Source organism: Poecilia reticulata, chromosome 4, assembly GCF_904066995.2.
Source record: "Poecilia reticulata chromosome 4, P_reticulata-male-v2, whole genome shotgun sequence".
Classification (NCBI taxonomy): Eukaryota; Metazoa; Chordata; class Actinopteri; order Cyprinodontiformes; family Poeciliidae; genus Poecilia; species Poecilia reticulata.
Genome location: NC_088833.1, coordinates 25,367,219 through 25,382,883, shown reverse-complemented (window position 1 = coordinate 25,382,883; position 15,665 = coordinate 25,367,219). Strand labels below are relative to the sequence as shown.

General features: G+C 40.5%; 2 protein-coding genes across 4 annotated transcripts; one reads left to right on the top strand and one right to left on the bottom strand.

The window, feature by feature from the left end:
- Window positions 1-303: 303 nt before the first annotated feature.
- On the top strand, window positions 304-11,068 carry cep135 (centrosomal protein 135). 3 transcript variants are annotated; one of them, XM_008407438.3, is made up of 25 exons: window positions 304-904; window positions 1,010-1,200; window positions 1,290-1,457; window positions 1,534-1,675; window positions 1,783-1,867; window positions 2,728-2,856; window positions 2,960-3,175; window positions 3,255-3,320; window positions 3,411-3,561; window positions 3,644-3,864; window positions 4,515-4,670; window positions 4,761-4,895; window positions 5,010-5,087; window positions 5,167-5,318; window positions 6,270-6,385; window positions 6,494-6,648; window positions 7,332-7,387; window positions 7,496-7,664; window positions 7,747-7,857; window positions 7,953-8,138; window positions 8,587-8,796; window positions 8,926-9,128; window positions 9,237-9,341; window positions 10,166-10,291; window positions 10,424-11,068. In XM_008407438.3, the coding sequence occupies exons 1-25, from the start codon at window positions 792-794 to the stop codon at window positions 10,443-10,445; spliced, it is 3,462 nt and encodes a 1,153-aa protein (XP_008405660.1). In that variant the 5' UTR covers window positions 304-791; the 3' UTR covers window positions 10,446-11,068. The 3 variants fall into 3 exon arrangements, with proteins under 3 accessions (XP_008405660.1, XP_008405659.1, XP_081462688.1); XM_008407437.3 differs by having other exon boundaries at window positions 3,644-3,873; XM_081606562.1 differs by lacking the exons at window positions 9,237-9,341; window positions 10,166-10,291; window positions 10,424-11,068 and having other exon boundaries at window positions 305-904; window positions 3,644-3,873; window positions 8,926-9,208.
- chst14 (carbohydrate (N-acetylgalactosamine 4-0) sulfotransferase 14) lies at window positions 10,879-14,473 on the bottom strand. Its single transcript, XM_008407439.3, has 2 exons — window positions 13,809-14,473; window positions 10,879-12,678 (listed from the first exon to the last, which is right to left on the bottom strand). Exons 1-2 carry the CDS (start codon window positions 14,103-14,105, stop codon window positions 11,851-11,853), a joined length of 1,125 nt encoding a protein of 374 aa, XP_008405661.1. The 5' UTR covers window positions 14,106-14,473; the 3' UTR covers window positions 10,879-11,850.
- Between the last annotated feature and the right edge of the window lie 1,192 nt (window positions 14,474-15,665).

The window sequence follows — 15,665 nt, the reverse complement described above, 5'->3', positions numbered from 1 at the left end:
TTATTAACAGTGTCTCAGACAGGAAAGGGACAGTAAGAAGAGAGGAGGGAGTTTTTTTTTTGTTTCAATTGCATATAATGCCATACAGTCACAACACTGACATGAACTGATTTTTGTAATAAAAAGCATAGATACGCCGAATTTAAACATTTCAGTCTGTTTTTTTTTTTTCCAGAATTACATTTTATTTCAAGCTGCCTTTATGTTATCTCCATAATTTTTCCATGTGTTACAGCAGAATTGCCACTCAACATATGGCTACAGCGTTGACATACGACTAATGTAATCCATCCTCCGCCGGGGCAACCCTGTTTGACAAAACACGCGCTCCTCGACATTCACCGGGCCTTCTACTTCCATGGCGACGAATCCAAACCATAGATCAACGGCGCTCTTTTCAAACCACTTTGCCGCGGAAACCCTTCAATTTCAACACATTTATCCTTATTTTACGTAGTTTGTAAATCCCACGCAGCTTTTAAAGAAGCCCCGACTAGCTGTTGACTCGAGGAGTGGCACCGTAATGGGTAATGTGGCGTTATGCTGACGTTTATTAAAGCTAATAGCCGCTACACAAACTGTTTACCAGTAGCTAGCTCAATGTCTCCTCAGAGACCGAGGTATAGCAAAACCAGCTAATTGTGTTTTGCTCATACATGCTAGTTTTATTAATTTGAAAAATTAGCAATAAAGCTATGTAATATATCCCCTTGCCTTCTCTGAAGTTCTACTTTATAAATGAATTCGTGGGGGTTTTAAGCACTAGTTAGCGAACTGCAAGCAATACAAAAATGAACAGCAACGCAGAGAGGAAATTTGTCAATCTGCGGAAACGTCTGGATCAGCTGGGCTACAGACAAACTCTCGGAATAGAGTCGCTGCCGCTAGTGGAGAAACTGTTCAGGTGAAGGACCCCTCTGCACCTGCTAAGTCATTATTAACCTCCACCAACAAATCACAGGTTTTTAAAAGTGCTACCTCCTACTCCATCATCCCCTCTTTTTTGCAGCGACTTGGTCCACACAACGGAGAGCCTTCGCAATGCCAAACTGTCAGCAGGAAAGACTGAGAAAGAGAGCCGAAATGTTGATGCTCTGCTGGGGCCTTACAAGGCAGAAAACGCCAGACTGGTCAAGGAAAACAACAGCATGCATCTTGAGCTCTTGAAACTGAGGGAGGAGAAAGATCATTTCTGTAGAGGTAAGGATTGAGTCCTCCTTTAACAAAAAAAAAAAAATCCTTTTAGAACCTTTAGATTTTAAAGTGTGCTCACAATCTTCTCTTTCTAGAGCTTAAATTACAAATCAGGAAGCTGGACAATGAGACATCTGATCTCAAGTTTCTAAACAATCAGTATGTGCATAAGGTGCGCAGCTTGGAGAAGGACAGCAGGGCTAAAGCTGAGCGGATCCAACAGCTGCAGGAGAAGAACATGCAAGCCGTTGTGCAGACGCCAGGTAACCTGTGGCTGCATTAAAGAAGGGATATTTGACATTCATACGCACACTTAAATCTCTTTTCATTCCTTCGTAGGTGGGAAAATGCGCAGTATTCCTTTCAGACGACAGAGAATGCAGATTGATGAGCTTGCACCTCCTTCATATACATCAGCCTATCCTGTCCCACAGCCCGATGATCCGTATGTAGCTGACCTACTGCAACTAGCTGATGGAAGGTTTGCTTTTAAGCTATTAAGAGTCATGCTATTTTTACTTTGTAAAGTAGTTTCCTTGATGGTAATTGCATCAATTCCCCTCAGCTCATGATAACATTGATTTGTAGGATCCATGAACTGCAGGAAGACATTGCCAACCTCAAACTAGACTTGGAAGATTCCCAAGAAACTATAAAACAACTCAGCATTCAGGTGAGGGAAAACTAATTTATGTGTCTAGGGCTGCAAGTAATGATTATATTAGTTATCAATTATTCTGACAGTTAATCGATTATTGAAGCCTTTTTTATACAATATTACAATTACTTTGAAAGGTGCAATAAATTAATTCAATTCTTTTTTTCTTTTTTTTAAATAAGGAAATAAACATTTTATTGTCCGCTTGACCATTTGCAGCAAAGAATGCATTTGCAGTAAAAAAATTTTTTTTTTACTAACATTCATTGTGAAAAATGTAGAACTATTGTCGCAATAAATTTCAGTTATTGATGGTAAAAGGTGAGGGGTTTTTTTCTTCTTTTTCAATTTTATTTTTCCATAATCTTTATCATTATCACAATAGTAGCACAAAATATTGCGATAAAATTCTAAGTCAATATTGACCACGCCCACTAAAAACATCAGCCCTTTCTGCTTGACCAAACATTAATACTGCGAACAGTAATCCGTTTTTTTTTTTTTGTTTTTTTTTTGACTAGCTGACTAATTTGTTAGCAAAAGGCGCTTAATGGTGATGGTTCCTTTTTTAAATAGGAGTTTGAACTATTCCACTTGAGTGATTTTTATCTCATATTTGCAGACAAAGATTTTCTTTTTAACTTGCATGTGAAATGTACAAATATGTATAGACATTTTGTACAGACAAGTGTGCCTAGCTTAATTACTTCTCAGTTTTGTTCTTTCAACAAATTACCTTTTCTGCATATTCCAGTTAACGACTAAAAGATTTTTAAATTAGTTGACGATTACATTATAGCAATCGATTCATCCAAGCCCTAATTGTTTGGCCGCGTAGAAATTTGTTTAAATCTATTGAGGCGTTTCTTTGAAAGGTGGACGAAAGGGATACGGAGGTGGAGCGTCTGAACCGCTTACTTCACGGAGGGCGGCCTTATGACGCCATTTCCCTAGAAGCCCAAAACGTCAGCAACGAAAAACTGATCGCTCATCTCAACCTCCAGGCAAGTTGAGCTGTCAATACCGATTTTAAAATACAAAATTTGCAGAAAACGATTGTGATATTGGTAGATTCTTTGTGACCGTGGTCTGCTCTGTGTTTTATAGATCGAGTACTTACAGGAGGCCAACAGTGCCCTCCAGGACAAGATAGAGGGACTGCAACAAACGAAGAAGGACGCCTCCACAGAGGTGGCGAACCTCTCCTTAAAGAACCTGGAGCTGTGTGAGGAGCTGACGCAGATAGATCACCTGGCGCAGTGCATGGAGATGGACAAGGAGCGCGTGTTGGAAAATGTTGATATAGAGCTACAAAAAGCAAAAGTAAGAAAATGTGTAAGATGGAAATGTGAAATTAACTATAAATACCTCTTGTAAATGTATTTATTTTTTTGCTCTGTAGAAAGAAATTCAAAGGAAAGAGAAAATCATTGAAGACCTTGAGGATATTGTCACACAGACAAGAAGGGTTTGTATATTAGATGTTATACAGATGATTTATTTGTTTTTTGCCTATTTTCTAACAATATAAACGATTCAACATAACGTACGAATCCAGGAGCAATCCGAAGCAGAGTTTGAAAGAAACCGCTTCAGTAATCAGCTGGTGGAGCTGAAGGAGCAGAACGAAAAGATGGAGGCACTGGTGAACTTCCTGGAGGACGACAAGACCAGGCTGCAGAGGAAAGTGGAGATGATGATGGCGGCCGGTAGGTTTGCTGTGCGCGTCCCCGTCGCCGAGACCTGCATCATGTTTTTGTAACGGCCGTGACTTGACATGCGTTTACCTAGAGAAAGACCTGGTGCTGGAGTTGGAGGCTTTCCGTACCAAGCACGGCGTCTGCGGCAGGGAGCGTTCCCCATCTCGTCTGGACGCCTTCGTCAGGAGTCTCGAGGAGGAGAGGGATTTCTACCGCCAAGAGTCTGAGCGGTACAAGAGAGCCAGAGGAGCCAGCGGGCCGGGCTCGAGTCCCAGCCGCAGTCCAGAGAGAGGCAGGAGTCCGAAAGGCAAAGTGAGCAAGGTTGCTGCTAACAACTTTATTCTGATTTATTTATCAACAGGTTTTTCCCAATTGATCCTTAATCTGAAAGACTGCTTTTCCTCTGAAACTGAAAACATGGCTTTTATCCCATACTAATGTAAGGTAAACTTATTTTACCAAGGTAAACTAGAATTTAAACAAAGGTGTATAACTCATTAAAATATGAAATAATGCTACAAATGCAAAAATCTGAAGAAAATATTTAAAGAATGAAAAAAATTTAATTAGAATTAGAATTACCCAATTTATTTATACTTCCTAAATGTCACATAACACTAAGAGCAGAGTTTCCTTGTTGGATGCTTTTCAGTATCATGCTTGTGTTTCTTTGTTGAACCTCGCAAAACCTCGGTGAGACGTAACCTAACTTGAAGCAACTAAGATCTTGAGACTTTGTTGATTTTTTAAAACTATGGGCAAAAAAACCCCACTGAGAACCTTTCTCAATCGAATGTTTGAAATATAAACTGGAACTAAAAAGGCCAATGACTGAGGCCAGACTCAGAAGGCCCCTGCAGACCGAAGCCTGTGGGTTTGGATAAAAGCTGTTACTTTTGTTGGAAAAACAAGATCTTTCAAAATCGATGCCAAACGTCTCTTCACAATCTGCCGTTTCTCAGGGAAGTGTTCCAGACCCAGAACTGATCTTTGTAATCAAAGAAAAGAATGAGCTCAAGGCCGCTCTGATGGACTTTGAGAGGCAGATGGAGGACATTCAGAACAACGTTCAAGTCCTCAGTAATGAGAGAGACCACTTCAAGACCCTTTTTAAGCAGGTACGTTTTCAATACACATCAGAAAATGTAAATTTAAAAAACAAAACAAAAATTATGCTGCATAATTTTCACTTATTCTGGCTCTTTCAGGCTCAAGACGACCTAATGTCGGCCCGCAGAGCAGATCTGTCGGCTGAATGCAGAATGCAGGAGGAGGTGAGACGAGAGGAGATGAAGTTTGACCAGATGACCTCTGAACGGGACTCGCTGATGGAGAGGTTAAAGGTAAACTTTATCTGATCAGTTGGTTTCTTTTAAAAAGTAATTAACTGATTTAAAAAAAAAAAAAAAACGTCCACTTGTTTACTCGCTTATATGGTCACTGCTATCAATCTGCAGGATGCCCAGATGTCAGTGCTCACCGACAGAGAGCGAGACGAGAGGAGGATTCTCGAGTTGGAGAATACTGTCAGGAATGTGAGTGATCATTAATCTGATAGTTTCTCTATCGGATGCGTTATGTTTCTGTCGTAACTGGAGTGCTTTTGGGGTGCAGCTGGAGCGGGAGAGGTTGGACCTGCGGGCTCAAGTGTGCCTGTTGAAAGAGGACAAGGAGGCTGTGGAGGAAGAGCTGAAGGTTCGCTCCATTGCTTCGGTCCAAGCCGCGGAAGAAGTGGCACAGAGATTGGCCGAGGCCAACAGTCTGAGGTACGACATGCCGGTTTCCTGTTTGGATCAGCTACTGTAGCACCGCTGTTAATCTGCTGTTGAGGAAAATATCGCATTTTTATGAAAACGTATTACCAATTGTCTACAGTATGTTTTTGTTTTTTTCACTGATACAATTTATGATATTCAATTTTTGAGGACCATATCCCATAAAGCTCAGAGGCAGGAGTCACCGATTGAGGTGCTAATTTTGAATTCTACAGAAAATGAAGTAATTCAATGAAGACCTTCATTTATGCATCAAACCAGCTGTCCATTGTCTTTGTCTGATTTCTTGCATTTCTTTTAAACTGAAGACAAAATGTTTCAGAATTAGGATTGGGATTTTATTATAGATTTTATCATTTATCGCAATACATTTCTTACAGGGATTCTGATTCAAATTGTGAAAAAATCCAATTAATTTTTAAAACCCTCAAACTGTCTGCATTGTTGGAATTGGTAGTTTTACTATTGATAAATATCAATACATTTGAAAGTATTAAAGGCAGTTATGGTTTAATTTAGTGTTTATGTGACTAGTGTCCTGAAGTAGTGCATTCCAACTGGGAATGTTTTCAAGAGCAGTATTTGTGTTTGTGGGGCTGTAATTACTGTGACACACAGCTACCTAAAAAAAACAATTACTGGTAAATGGTTTTTATCGTCACTTTTAAAACTTTAAGTCCATGTCGCCCACCACTAATCAGAATGCCTGTGTTGTTTGATGCGTTCATGGACCAAGAATGGTGCCGGTCCTTAGTTTTGATACATTTAATGAATAGGGGGGGAAAACAGTTTGAATCAGAGCCAATCAAGAGAACATTTTATGATTTTTGATCTGTCGTTTGGTGCATCTTAGCTTGATCCGTCAAATTCATTTCCAAAGTTATTATAATTGTGTTGAGACAAGAAAGATTTGTAATTTCACGTGTCTTGTGGTGTATGTAGACTGGTGCAGGAGCAGATGGAGCAGTCACTGTCTGACATCCAGCGAAGACTCTCAGTGAAGATAAACGAACTGCATGTGGCCCACGAGCAGATCGGAGAACTTCGAGAGAGATTAGGTGATTGTGCTGAGCCGCCAGATGTTGCAAACCTTCAAAACTGTTTTTTTTTTTTCTTTTTTTGATGTAGCAGCGTAAAAGTTGGCTTTTTTGTCCTCTTCCTGTTAGGGGAGCTGAGTCAGCAGAGTTCCAAATGGAATGAGGAAGTGGAAACTCTCCAGAAGTCGATCTGTGTCCTGGACAGAGAGAAAGATATCCTACAGGACGAGGTGGATCAAAAGACGGAGAAGCTGGTTGCTCTCCAGGATGAAATGTCCCAGAAGGTACCAACAAGTTCATCAGCACTTTCTGTTTACAAGGATTTTGTCAAAGAAACACAATTGTCAGATAAAGCTTGTTTGTTTGTTGTTCATGTGTGCATCAAGAAATTATATAGGATGTTCAAATGTCAACATCTAAGCTAGTGCAGTGTTGGAACAACATGCGTCATGGCTGCTCTTGCATCATAATTAGCTCAAAAAATGGAGTGTCAGCAGTTTTTGAGGCGGATGTTCTCGACACTCTAAAAATAAAAAGCTCTTGCTGAGTTTAGTTTATAAAAATAAGAGAAGTATTCTCTGGGTTGAATTCATAAAAATTCCAAATATAAATGATACTTTGTGGTGGAAAAACTGTTTCCATCCTCACTCATTCGATGCAAACAATCAAACCAACTTCAACCCATCTGTGCTTTTTGTTGTTGTTTTTTTCCTTAATTGCAGCAAGAGGCTGACTTGACCAGGAAAAAGTAATAATAAATAATAACGCTGTTATAAACTATCAAACATTTCAAAGCTGAAATCGAGGTTAAATGACCTTAATCGGTGATTTACTGTTGTGTTATATAATATTATGTGAGTTTGTGGTTTTTCTTTCTGTAATCATCTGGAATAAATACTGTAATGTGTAAATGTCTCAGTGGGTTCTGGTGAGAACTAATGACGAGCAATCCTTTGGCTTTTTCCAGGAAAAAACCCTCAAAGACGTGAGACTCACTGTCAGAAATATGGACAATTCCCTAGCGTGAGTACCGCTTTTAACTGAGCCGTATTTCGGCAGCGGAAGCCGTTGCGATAAGCCGCTACCCTTTTCTCAACGGCGAAATTGATGCGATTTCTGTCTTCCGTTCAGTCAGCTGCAAGGAGCGCTGAAGAGTCGAGAACGGGAGATCGGCAGTCTGAGGAGGCAGCTGGATTCGTCTCAGGAGGAGCTGCCTGCTCTCCAGAGAGACAAAGAAGTCCTGCTGAGAGAAAACAGGAGGCTGCAGGACGACCTGGCCACTATGACCAGGGAGAACCAAGTAGATGGAGATTTTAAACCCCGCTTTTGTTTTTTGTTGTTAGAAAGTCGAACACAAACCAAAGAAATGTCTCCCTGTCCAGGTTGTACATTTAGAAATGGAGGAGGCTTTGCACGAGAAGGACGAGTTGAATTCCAGGGTCCAGTCGTACATTTCTGAAGTGTCCAGAATAGAGAAACTGATGGTCACAAAGGTAAGGCCACACTCTCGTTTCTGTAGCTTTGGCTTGTTCTGCTAGTTTTTGTCATCTGTGGAAACACTTTCTGTTGTTTAACCGGTGATCGCCAGGAACAGGAGAACAGGGACTTGCTGGAGCGCTTCAGGATGGCCCACTCCGGGATGCAGGAATGGGAGCAGAAACTGCACCAGGCAGAAGGCCTCAATAACTCCATCCGCCTGGAGCTGCTCTCCTTGGACACAGAGCGTAGGCAGCTCCAGGAGACCGTCGGACTAAAAGACAAAGAGATCCAACAGGTGAAGCATTAAAAGAAAAAAAATGTGCTCCAAGCAGGTATACAAACAATTAATCCATTTAAGATTAATTTGAGTGCTGCACATTTTCACCTATATTATTGTTTTCGTCTTTTATTTTTCTATCCAGCAACCTAAAAGGCTCCAGTTCCATTTTACAAATATGTCTAAGTTTAATAATGTGAGAAAACCACAATTTTATTTGTTCAGACATTTAATATAGCCGGTAAAAAAAAAAAAAAACTCAAGTTTTTAAGAAAATGTCCGCTTACCAACTGATCGATACATAAATTTTAGATTAACTCAATAATCGATAACTGGCATCTCTACCTCCAAGCATATATTTAAAGGGGTTTTTTCTCTTTTTTTTTTTTTTTAGATCAATATCGGTGTAATAAACTGAAGTGATCAGTATCCTAACGTGGCTTCTCCCTCCTTCTGGCTCTCTCAGCACATGCAGGCGCTGCAAGCTTATGAAGCCCAGGTGTCCTCCCTGACCCGTAGGATGTCCCAGCTAGAGGAGGACCTGTACAAAACCCAGGAGGAGAAGGCGGCACTCGTTTCTGATCTGACTTCTGTCAGGGAACTCTGTGTCAAACTAGACTCTGGAAAGGAATTCGCTGCACGACATTTGACCTCCAAGAACATGGAGCTAGAGAGGGTGAATAAGACTTTGTGTGTGTTTTTTTTTTTATTTTATTATTATTCCATCTACCGTAATATCGCAGAGAACTTGTTGCATTCTTTGTGATGTTTTTTTTTTTTTTTTTTTTTGTTCTCCTGCAATCAGATCACCGGACAACTGGAGGATCTTCGATCAGAGATTGAGGTCCTGAAGAGGCAACTAGCCAGTGAGAGGCTGACGGTGCGCAACCTCGAGACACTGCTGTCCACCAATCGGCAGAAAGAGTTCCAGAAGCACCTGGGTGCCAGCGAAAGGGAGTCCGAGCTGAGAGCCCTGCGCGACAAGCTCGCTCTGGCTGACAGCAAAAAGTAAAAGACAAATCCAGTCCACTTTACTGGTTTTTGAGCTCAATAAAGTATTTTTTTTAATAAAAAAAAAAAAAGAATGCTGAATGTTTATTTCGTATGTGCATAAAGCGCAGAGAACACCAGAGATGTGTCCCACCTCCGTGGGAAAGTGTCTCAGATGCAGACAGAGATGGACGTGCTGAAAAGACAGCTGACCACAGAGCGCTTTGAACGGTGAGTTTATTTATATTGAGGGGAAAAAACTTTCACTGTCGCATCACCTGCTGACACTTGTAAATATAGAAGCCATTATAAAAAAAAAAAAAGAACTCCAACACAGCCTGGAAAAGTTTGGAATTTTGAGTATTTTTCAGGTTTCAGGAAATCATCATCTATGTTGATCTATCCTGGTTTTCAATCCATTATTTTTAGCAATTGTAGCTGTTCATCCATCCAGTAAATCAATACGTCTCTCAAGTCGACCTTATCCATCTGCCTTTGAAGCAATCGGTCCATCCATCACTTTTTTACCTTTCTGACCAGTTTCTTTTTTTTGTCCTGACCACTGCAAGAACATCTGAAGTACAGTTATAGCGAACCTCCTTACTAATACTTTAAAAATGACAAAAAAGGGCAGAACACTGAAAATTTGATCCTGGAAAATGTGGAATTTTAATAGGAAATGTGTAGAAACTCTGGGTGTTTAAAAAGATTATTTGTAAAACTTTTAGGTAATTAGCCTTACGTGCCACTTTCACTTTGAAGGAGGGGAAATGTAGAAAAGCATTAATGTTGTATTTGGAGAAGTACGTTGTTTAGATTTTGACCTCACTGACAAATCCCTGTTTACAGTGAGGCAGCAGAAGTCCTGCTGTTGCTTCTACAAGCTGAAGAATATTTATTGGCGAGGATTGGAGTTTGATTATTTCATGCAGAAAAATTCTACATTCAGTATAAAAGCTCATTTAACTTGTAGATGCATAAAGTGGATCATCTTGGGTGATTTTGATGCAACTCCACAAGTCTTAAGATGTGTGGCATTGTCCCTCTCTCCTCAGTGAAAGAGCGGTTCAGGAGATGCGTAGGCAGGGTTTGTCATTTTCGCCTCTCCAGAGCTCATCCAGCGGCTCTCACCACACCTCTGCAGAACGCTCCGTCCTCCGAAGTCATGAACACTCAGACAAGTACGGTTTGGTCAGGATCATAAACATTTTTTTTGACATAGTCTATTGTTTCAAACTGCAAATGACACATTTTTATTATGTTTAAACCCTAAATGCTGAAACCCTTTTTTCCCCTCCCTTTCTCCCTTTTAGGAGTGTTAGCTTCAAGGATTAACGGCTAACGACAAATGAAGTTGCAGTGAGTCAGATAAACACTTGAAGTTTAAGTCTGGACATGAAGTATGAAGGCTTCCACAGATCTTGGCATGAAGTAGCCTGCAGCATACCTCAGTGGTGCTAAAGTTTACTTAATCAAACAATGTCTCAGGACATGGGGAGGGGTGGAAGCTGCTGTGAAACTTTTTTTTTTTTCTATTCTAACTCGACTTGCACGCCGTTGGCATCAGGTACATTCGCAGATCAAACGTGTCTAAAAATGAAATGCATTCCAAACCTCAAGCACTTAAGTATTGAAATGTTGAGTTTTGTGGATTATACTTAATATTGTTTTTTTTATATATATATATTTTAATAAATTATTTGTAAAATAAAGGGATTCACAAATCAAAACAAGAAATGGTGTACGTAATAAAAAAAAAAATTCTCAGTTTCATTAGATGGTAAACAGTTTAATGCTCCAAGAGGAGGGGAGGGACATCGCTGTCCAAGATTAGAACATTAGATTGGCTTACAAGTACAAAAGTTCTGTAATTTAGTTTTTGGCAGAGAGTTGGTAACACAACATGCACCAAAATTTATTTTAAAACAGAACTGGGTGCAAATAAATCTGAACTTTTAGTTGTTTTTTTTTCCTAATCTACACATGTTCAAAGTTGAACAAAATGCATCCCGAAATATTTGGTCAAATGTCTCTTAGCAAGCTGCACCTTGGTAACGGGGTACTTATAGCCATCAAGATGGTTCTGGCATAGTTCTGGTCCTCTTATCAGAAATGGTAGAATGATTTTGAAGGGTACTGGTACATGGCACAAATTAGATGGATTATTGATGAAAGGTGAACTACCTTTAAACTTCTCAAATCAACGAATAGTTTGAAACTTAAGATACAAGTTTCTGACAGTACAATAATCCAACCTCAGCCCTACTGAGAGTTTTCAGATGACGCTAATGTCAGGTTTATGCCAGAAAACCACTTTAACACTCCATGTTAGAAGAATGGTCAGATATTTCACCACAGCTAGTTGATTTCAAGCAGCTAGCTAATTAGCGGGCTGGTGAAAATATATTACATTTGTTTGTTTAATTTGTCTTTGAAGTTGAATGTTGCTTCATCATTCCAACCTGACAAGAATAACAGTTCAGACAAATTAAAATAACTAAATTACTAAGATCCATGCCAGTAATGAACTCAAGCTGACACAGTTGTGACCTATTTACTGTAACAGTTCATACAGGTTTCAATGACCTTTTTGAAGCTTTAGTGGTTGGTGTGACATCAGCTGTACATGTTTAACATCTCTCAAAATAATTGTTTTTTTTTTCCTTAGGAATAAAAATAATACAAAATGAGTTTCTATACATATATATAAACATTTAAAAACCAGAAAAAGGACTACGTATTAATGCCGGCAGTGCTCAGTGGTTGTGTTTGGGAGGGGGTAAGCAAACAGAGAGAAGTCTAAAATGTACTTCGGCAGGAGTTCCCTGAGTAGCTTCTGCGGCAAAGTGCACAAGTAATAGTGTAACGTTTGTGTGGTGACGGGTTTGTACCACGTTTGCCTCTCTGGGAAGTGAACAAAAGGCGGCGCGCCGATGCGCTGCAGCACGTACTCCGAGTCCCTTCCAAGCTGCTCGTACGAGCCTATGAAGTTATAAGAAACGGCGCAGGGCTGGCACAAGTTGTAAATGGGCATCCAGTGCTCATTCATGCGCTCCACGTCCTCGTCTAACAAGTAACGTACAAACTCTCCGAAGGTCACATCGTCTCCCGTCACGGACGGATCCTTGGCACGGCCCTTCCTGTAGCGCTTCACGATCTCCGCTCCGTACTTCTTCTGGTAGGATTCGATCTCTCCGAACTTGTTCCTGTAGGCGGAAAGCAGCCGCTCCATGGGCTCGCGCACGAACATGAACTTGAAGTAGTGCTTGAGGCGGTAGCGGATTTCCTCGGGCTTCAGGGAAGACAAAAACAGCAAGTCGCTGCGGTGATCCATCTTGATGTTGACGTCCACGCTCTCCAAGACTCCGCTCAGGACCTTCAGGACTCTCTTCCAGTTGGAGCAGGCCACTTTGGGGACGTAGCAGTAGAGGAAGCGGTACTCGTCGTTTACCAGGATGTGCTGCAGCACCGTCTTCCTCTGCAGGGGACTCAGGGACCAGACGCTGTGGGGCATGTTCTTCTGGCTGCACATGGTCCTGATGGTGCGGTTGCGGATCTCCTGGAGGATCTACATGCGAAGGAAAAACCACCGGTGAAATAAATTTAAATGTTGAACCACTACTCATACCCGTAGAACTTTTTCTGATTCATGCAACGTCAAATGTAGGCTATGTCTATTTTTGGGTTTTTAGGTAATTGTGAAAGTCAAGTGGATATACCGTTTAAAAAAAAATAAAATTGAACATCTCAAAAGTGTGCTATATTCAGCCAGTCTGTAAGAACTTTGTATATTTAACAAAAAACACCTTTTGCTCAAATTACAGCTGCAGATCAGTTTTTTGATCTGCAAAGATCAAAAGACTGAAACTTTGCTAAACAGCTCGAGCTCAGTCAGACTGGTTTTCAAGTCTTGCCACAAAATTCCCAGTTGGATTCATGTCTAGACTGTGACTGGGCCGTACTAACACATGGATGTTTTGACATAAATCATTCCTTTGTAGCTCTAGTTGCATGTTTGAGATGAACCTCCAACCCCAGTCTCAAATCATTTGCTGCCTTGTAAGATTATCTTCCAGGATTACCTTGTGTTTACCTCTTTCCATCTTATCAACTTCAAACTGATGTTCTAGCTGAAGAAAAGCATCCCCACCACCATGTTTCACTACAGGGATGAGGGTCTTAAAGGTTTTCTGTCACGGTGGTTTGCATACAGGCGTAAAGAAAACAATCAGCGATTTCTCTGCTGTTCCCTTTACATGGCTTGTGGCAAACTTATGACATTGTTTAAACGGTGGCTTTTGCGAGCCATTTTTCCATTAAAAAACAGATTTTTAAAGTCCACAATGAATAGTTTCCGCGTTGACTATTTTTAAACATTGTTTTCTGAGAGAAGATGAATAGAGAGCTGAACTGACTGGATAGAAATGAATGGTACACTTTTTAGAGTTTAGCATGTTGTAAATCTGAGGTACATTTAATTTCCCTTTTTGGAGAGTGTTTTTGAATTTGAAATGTGTGTACAAGTTTAAGGGCTTTACTTGGTGACACAAAAAGCTGTTTAAAGCAAAATGTAAAACCGGGAGGGAAAAAAGTCTTTTCAGTTAACTTTTTGTTTTTGACAGTTTTGTAAATAAAATAAAGTAACTAAAACTCGAATGCTGGAAGGAGATGATCGATAAAGGTAAACGCTCGAAGTACCTGGGAGTCCACGTCCGCGCCGTCTGCACCGTGTTTTCGGGTCTCACCGATGAGCTCCAGCCGCCTTGCGCTGCCCCGGGGAGAAGGTGTCTCCACGCTGTTCAGCATTCCTTTCTCTATCATGAGCAGCAGGCCTCCGGAGGCTACGATCACCAGGAAGGTTAGCACCGAGGGCAGCAGGGCGGAGCTGCGGCGGACAGAGCCCGGGCTCCCCGCGATCCTGAAGTTTATAACGGAGCCGCTCCGCACGCCGTCGCTCCTTCTCTTCCCGTAGTCCTGTCTGCGTGGAAGCATCATGACCGCGTCCTGCTCGTCTCTCCGGTGTTCGCCAGCTTTTTTTTTTTTTTTTTTTTTAACTTTTAAATGCTGGCAGTTCTGTGTGGAAGTTTCCACTCGGTACCTACCACGTACCCATTCTAAGGCTCGAAGTAAGTTTCCAAGCGCGTTTTGCCAAAATCCTGTGCGGACTATCACAATAAAATCCCGGAAAAGTATTCACATAAACGGTGGAGGACCCACTCTAAATATACTCTACACTGGGTGGAGTACATCTCATCTCAGTCCTCTCTGCAAGTTTTCTCTCGTAGATGACTTTTAACACATCTACACGTAAATAATTTCAAAATAAAACCCTCAAAAATGGTCGCTAACCTGAAAAGCGAACCATATTAAACAAACAGAAAATATTAAACAAACAGAAAATGTCAGTGTATTTATAACATGTGTTTACTGCCAGGAATGTTTTTATTTGAGCAGCGAGTCAACAGCAGACCACCACTGTAAACAATGTGGTCCGCACAATTCCTCCTCAGAAATGTCCAGCTGGGATTCTGGGAAAGGTAGTTTCCCAGCTGGTCATAACACAGCTTGTCATCCCACGTTTCAGTTTAAGTTTCACCCTACGGCTCAGTTCCCGTCTCAACACCCTAAGAAGTTTAGGCAAGAAACATGTGATTTGTATTTTAGTCATTAATTCCTAACATTTCAGAGGAATGCTGCTGATTTTTCATTCATAATGAACCAGACTTGCTCTTTACATCCAAATCCAGATTCAGCTTACCGCAATAAAAAAATATGTAAAATTATTAAATTATTCAGGTTTTCTAAGGGTAACAACATAAATCTATCGCATAATCTAAGTAGTTTTCTTTAAGTATTCCTATTGCCTAAAATAATTGCATTGTAACGTAATGACTTGGGGTGGGTTTTTTTTTTTGTTTGTTTGTTTTACAGCCAGACACATTTATTCTGGATCAAATTCTTGAGATGAAACACCTGCTGTACTGATGTACAGGTGGGGAAGGGCAACTTTCAAATTGCCTAAGAACAAGCGGATAATTTCTCTGGCTTCTCGTGAAAAAGACTAGTGTCCATAAAAACTGAAAATTTTAGCTTGTGCTACCTTATACCTTTAAATGTCACGCCAAGCTGCAATGACATTTAAAGTTTTCTGCTTCATGTGAGTCAGAATGACGGCCCCCATGCAAGCTGAAACCAATATCCCCTGATTGCCACTTTTCTTAATTCACGCCAACTTCTACACAGGTGAATAACTTATTTTCACTTAACATGAAAATATGTTTTCTGGAACAACTAAAAGTGTAAGAATTTTATTGAAAACTGATAATCTTGTATCTTCCACTGTTGCCCTCTTTTGTGTTTTGCGGCCATAATATGCAATTTAAGGACTGATGTTTTGGAACATGACACAAAATTTTGAAATGTTTAATTGGGATAAATCTGCTCATTTTTTTGAGATCCAAAATTATTTGAACACCAAAGACAACATTTGCACCATATGATTTTTGACATATTTCCAAGATGAGGTCTTCCCTCACAACCACACAGAGTGTAGCT

What these genes read in the sequence shown, in the direction of transcription:
- cep135 (XM_008407437.3), top strand. Translation starts at nt 792, where the DNA reads ATGAACAGCAACGCAGAGAGGAAATTTGTCAATCTGCGGAAACGTCTG. An exon ending in TGGAGAATACTGTCAGGAAT is followed by an intron (nt 5,088 to 5,166) that starts GTGAGTGATCAT and finishes TTTGGGGTGCAG; the next exon opens with CTGGAGCGGGAGAGGTTGGA. An exon ending in AGAACTTCGAGAGAGATTAG is followed by an intron (nt 6,386 to 6,493) that starts GTGATTGTGCTG and finishes TCTTCCTGTTAG; the next exon opens with GGGAGCTGAGTCAGCAGAGT.
- chst14 (XM_008407439.3), bottom strand. Translation starts at nt 14,105, where the DNA reads ATGATGCTTCCACGCAGACAGGACTACGGGAAGAGAAGGAGCGACGGC. An exon ending in GCGCGGACGTGGACTCCCAG is followed by an intron (nt 12,679 to 13,808) that starts GTACTTCGAGCG and finishes CTTCGCATGTAG; the next exon opens with ATCCTCCAGGAGATCCGCAA.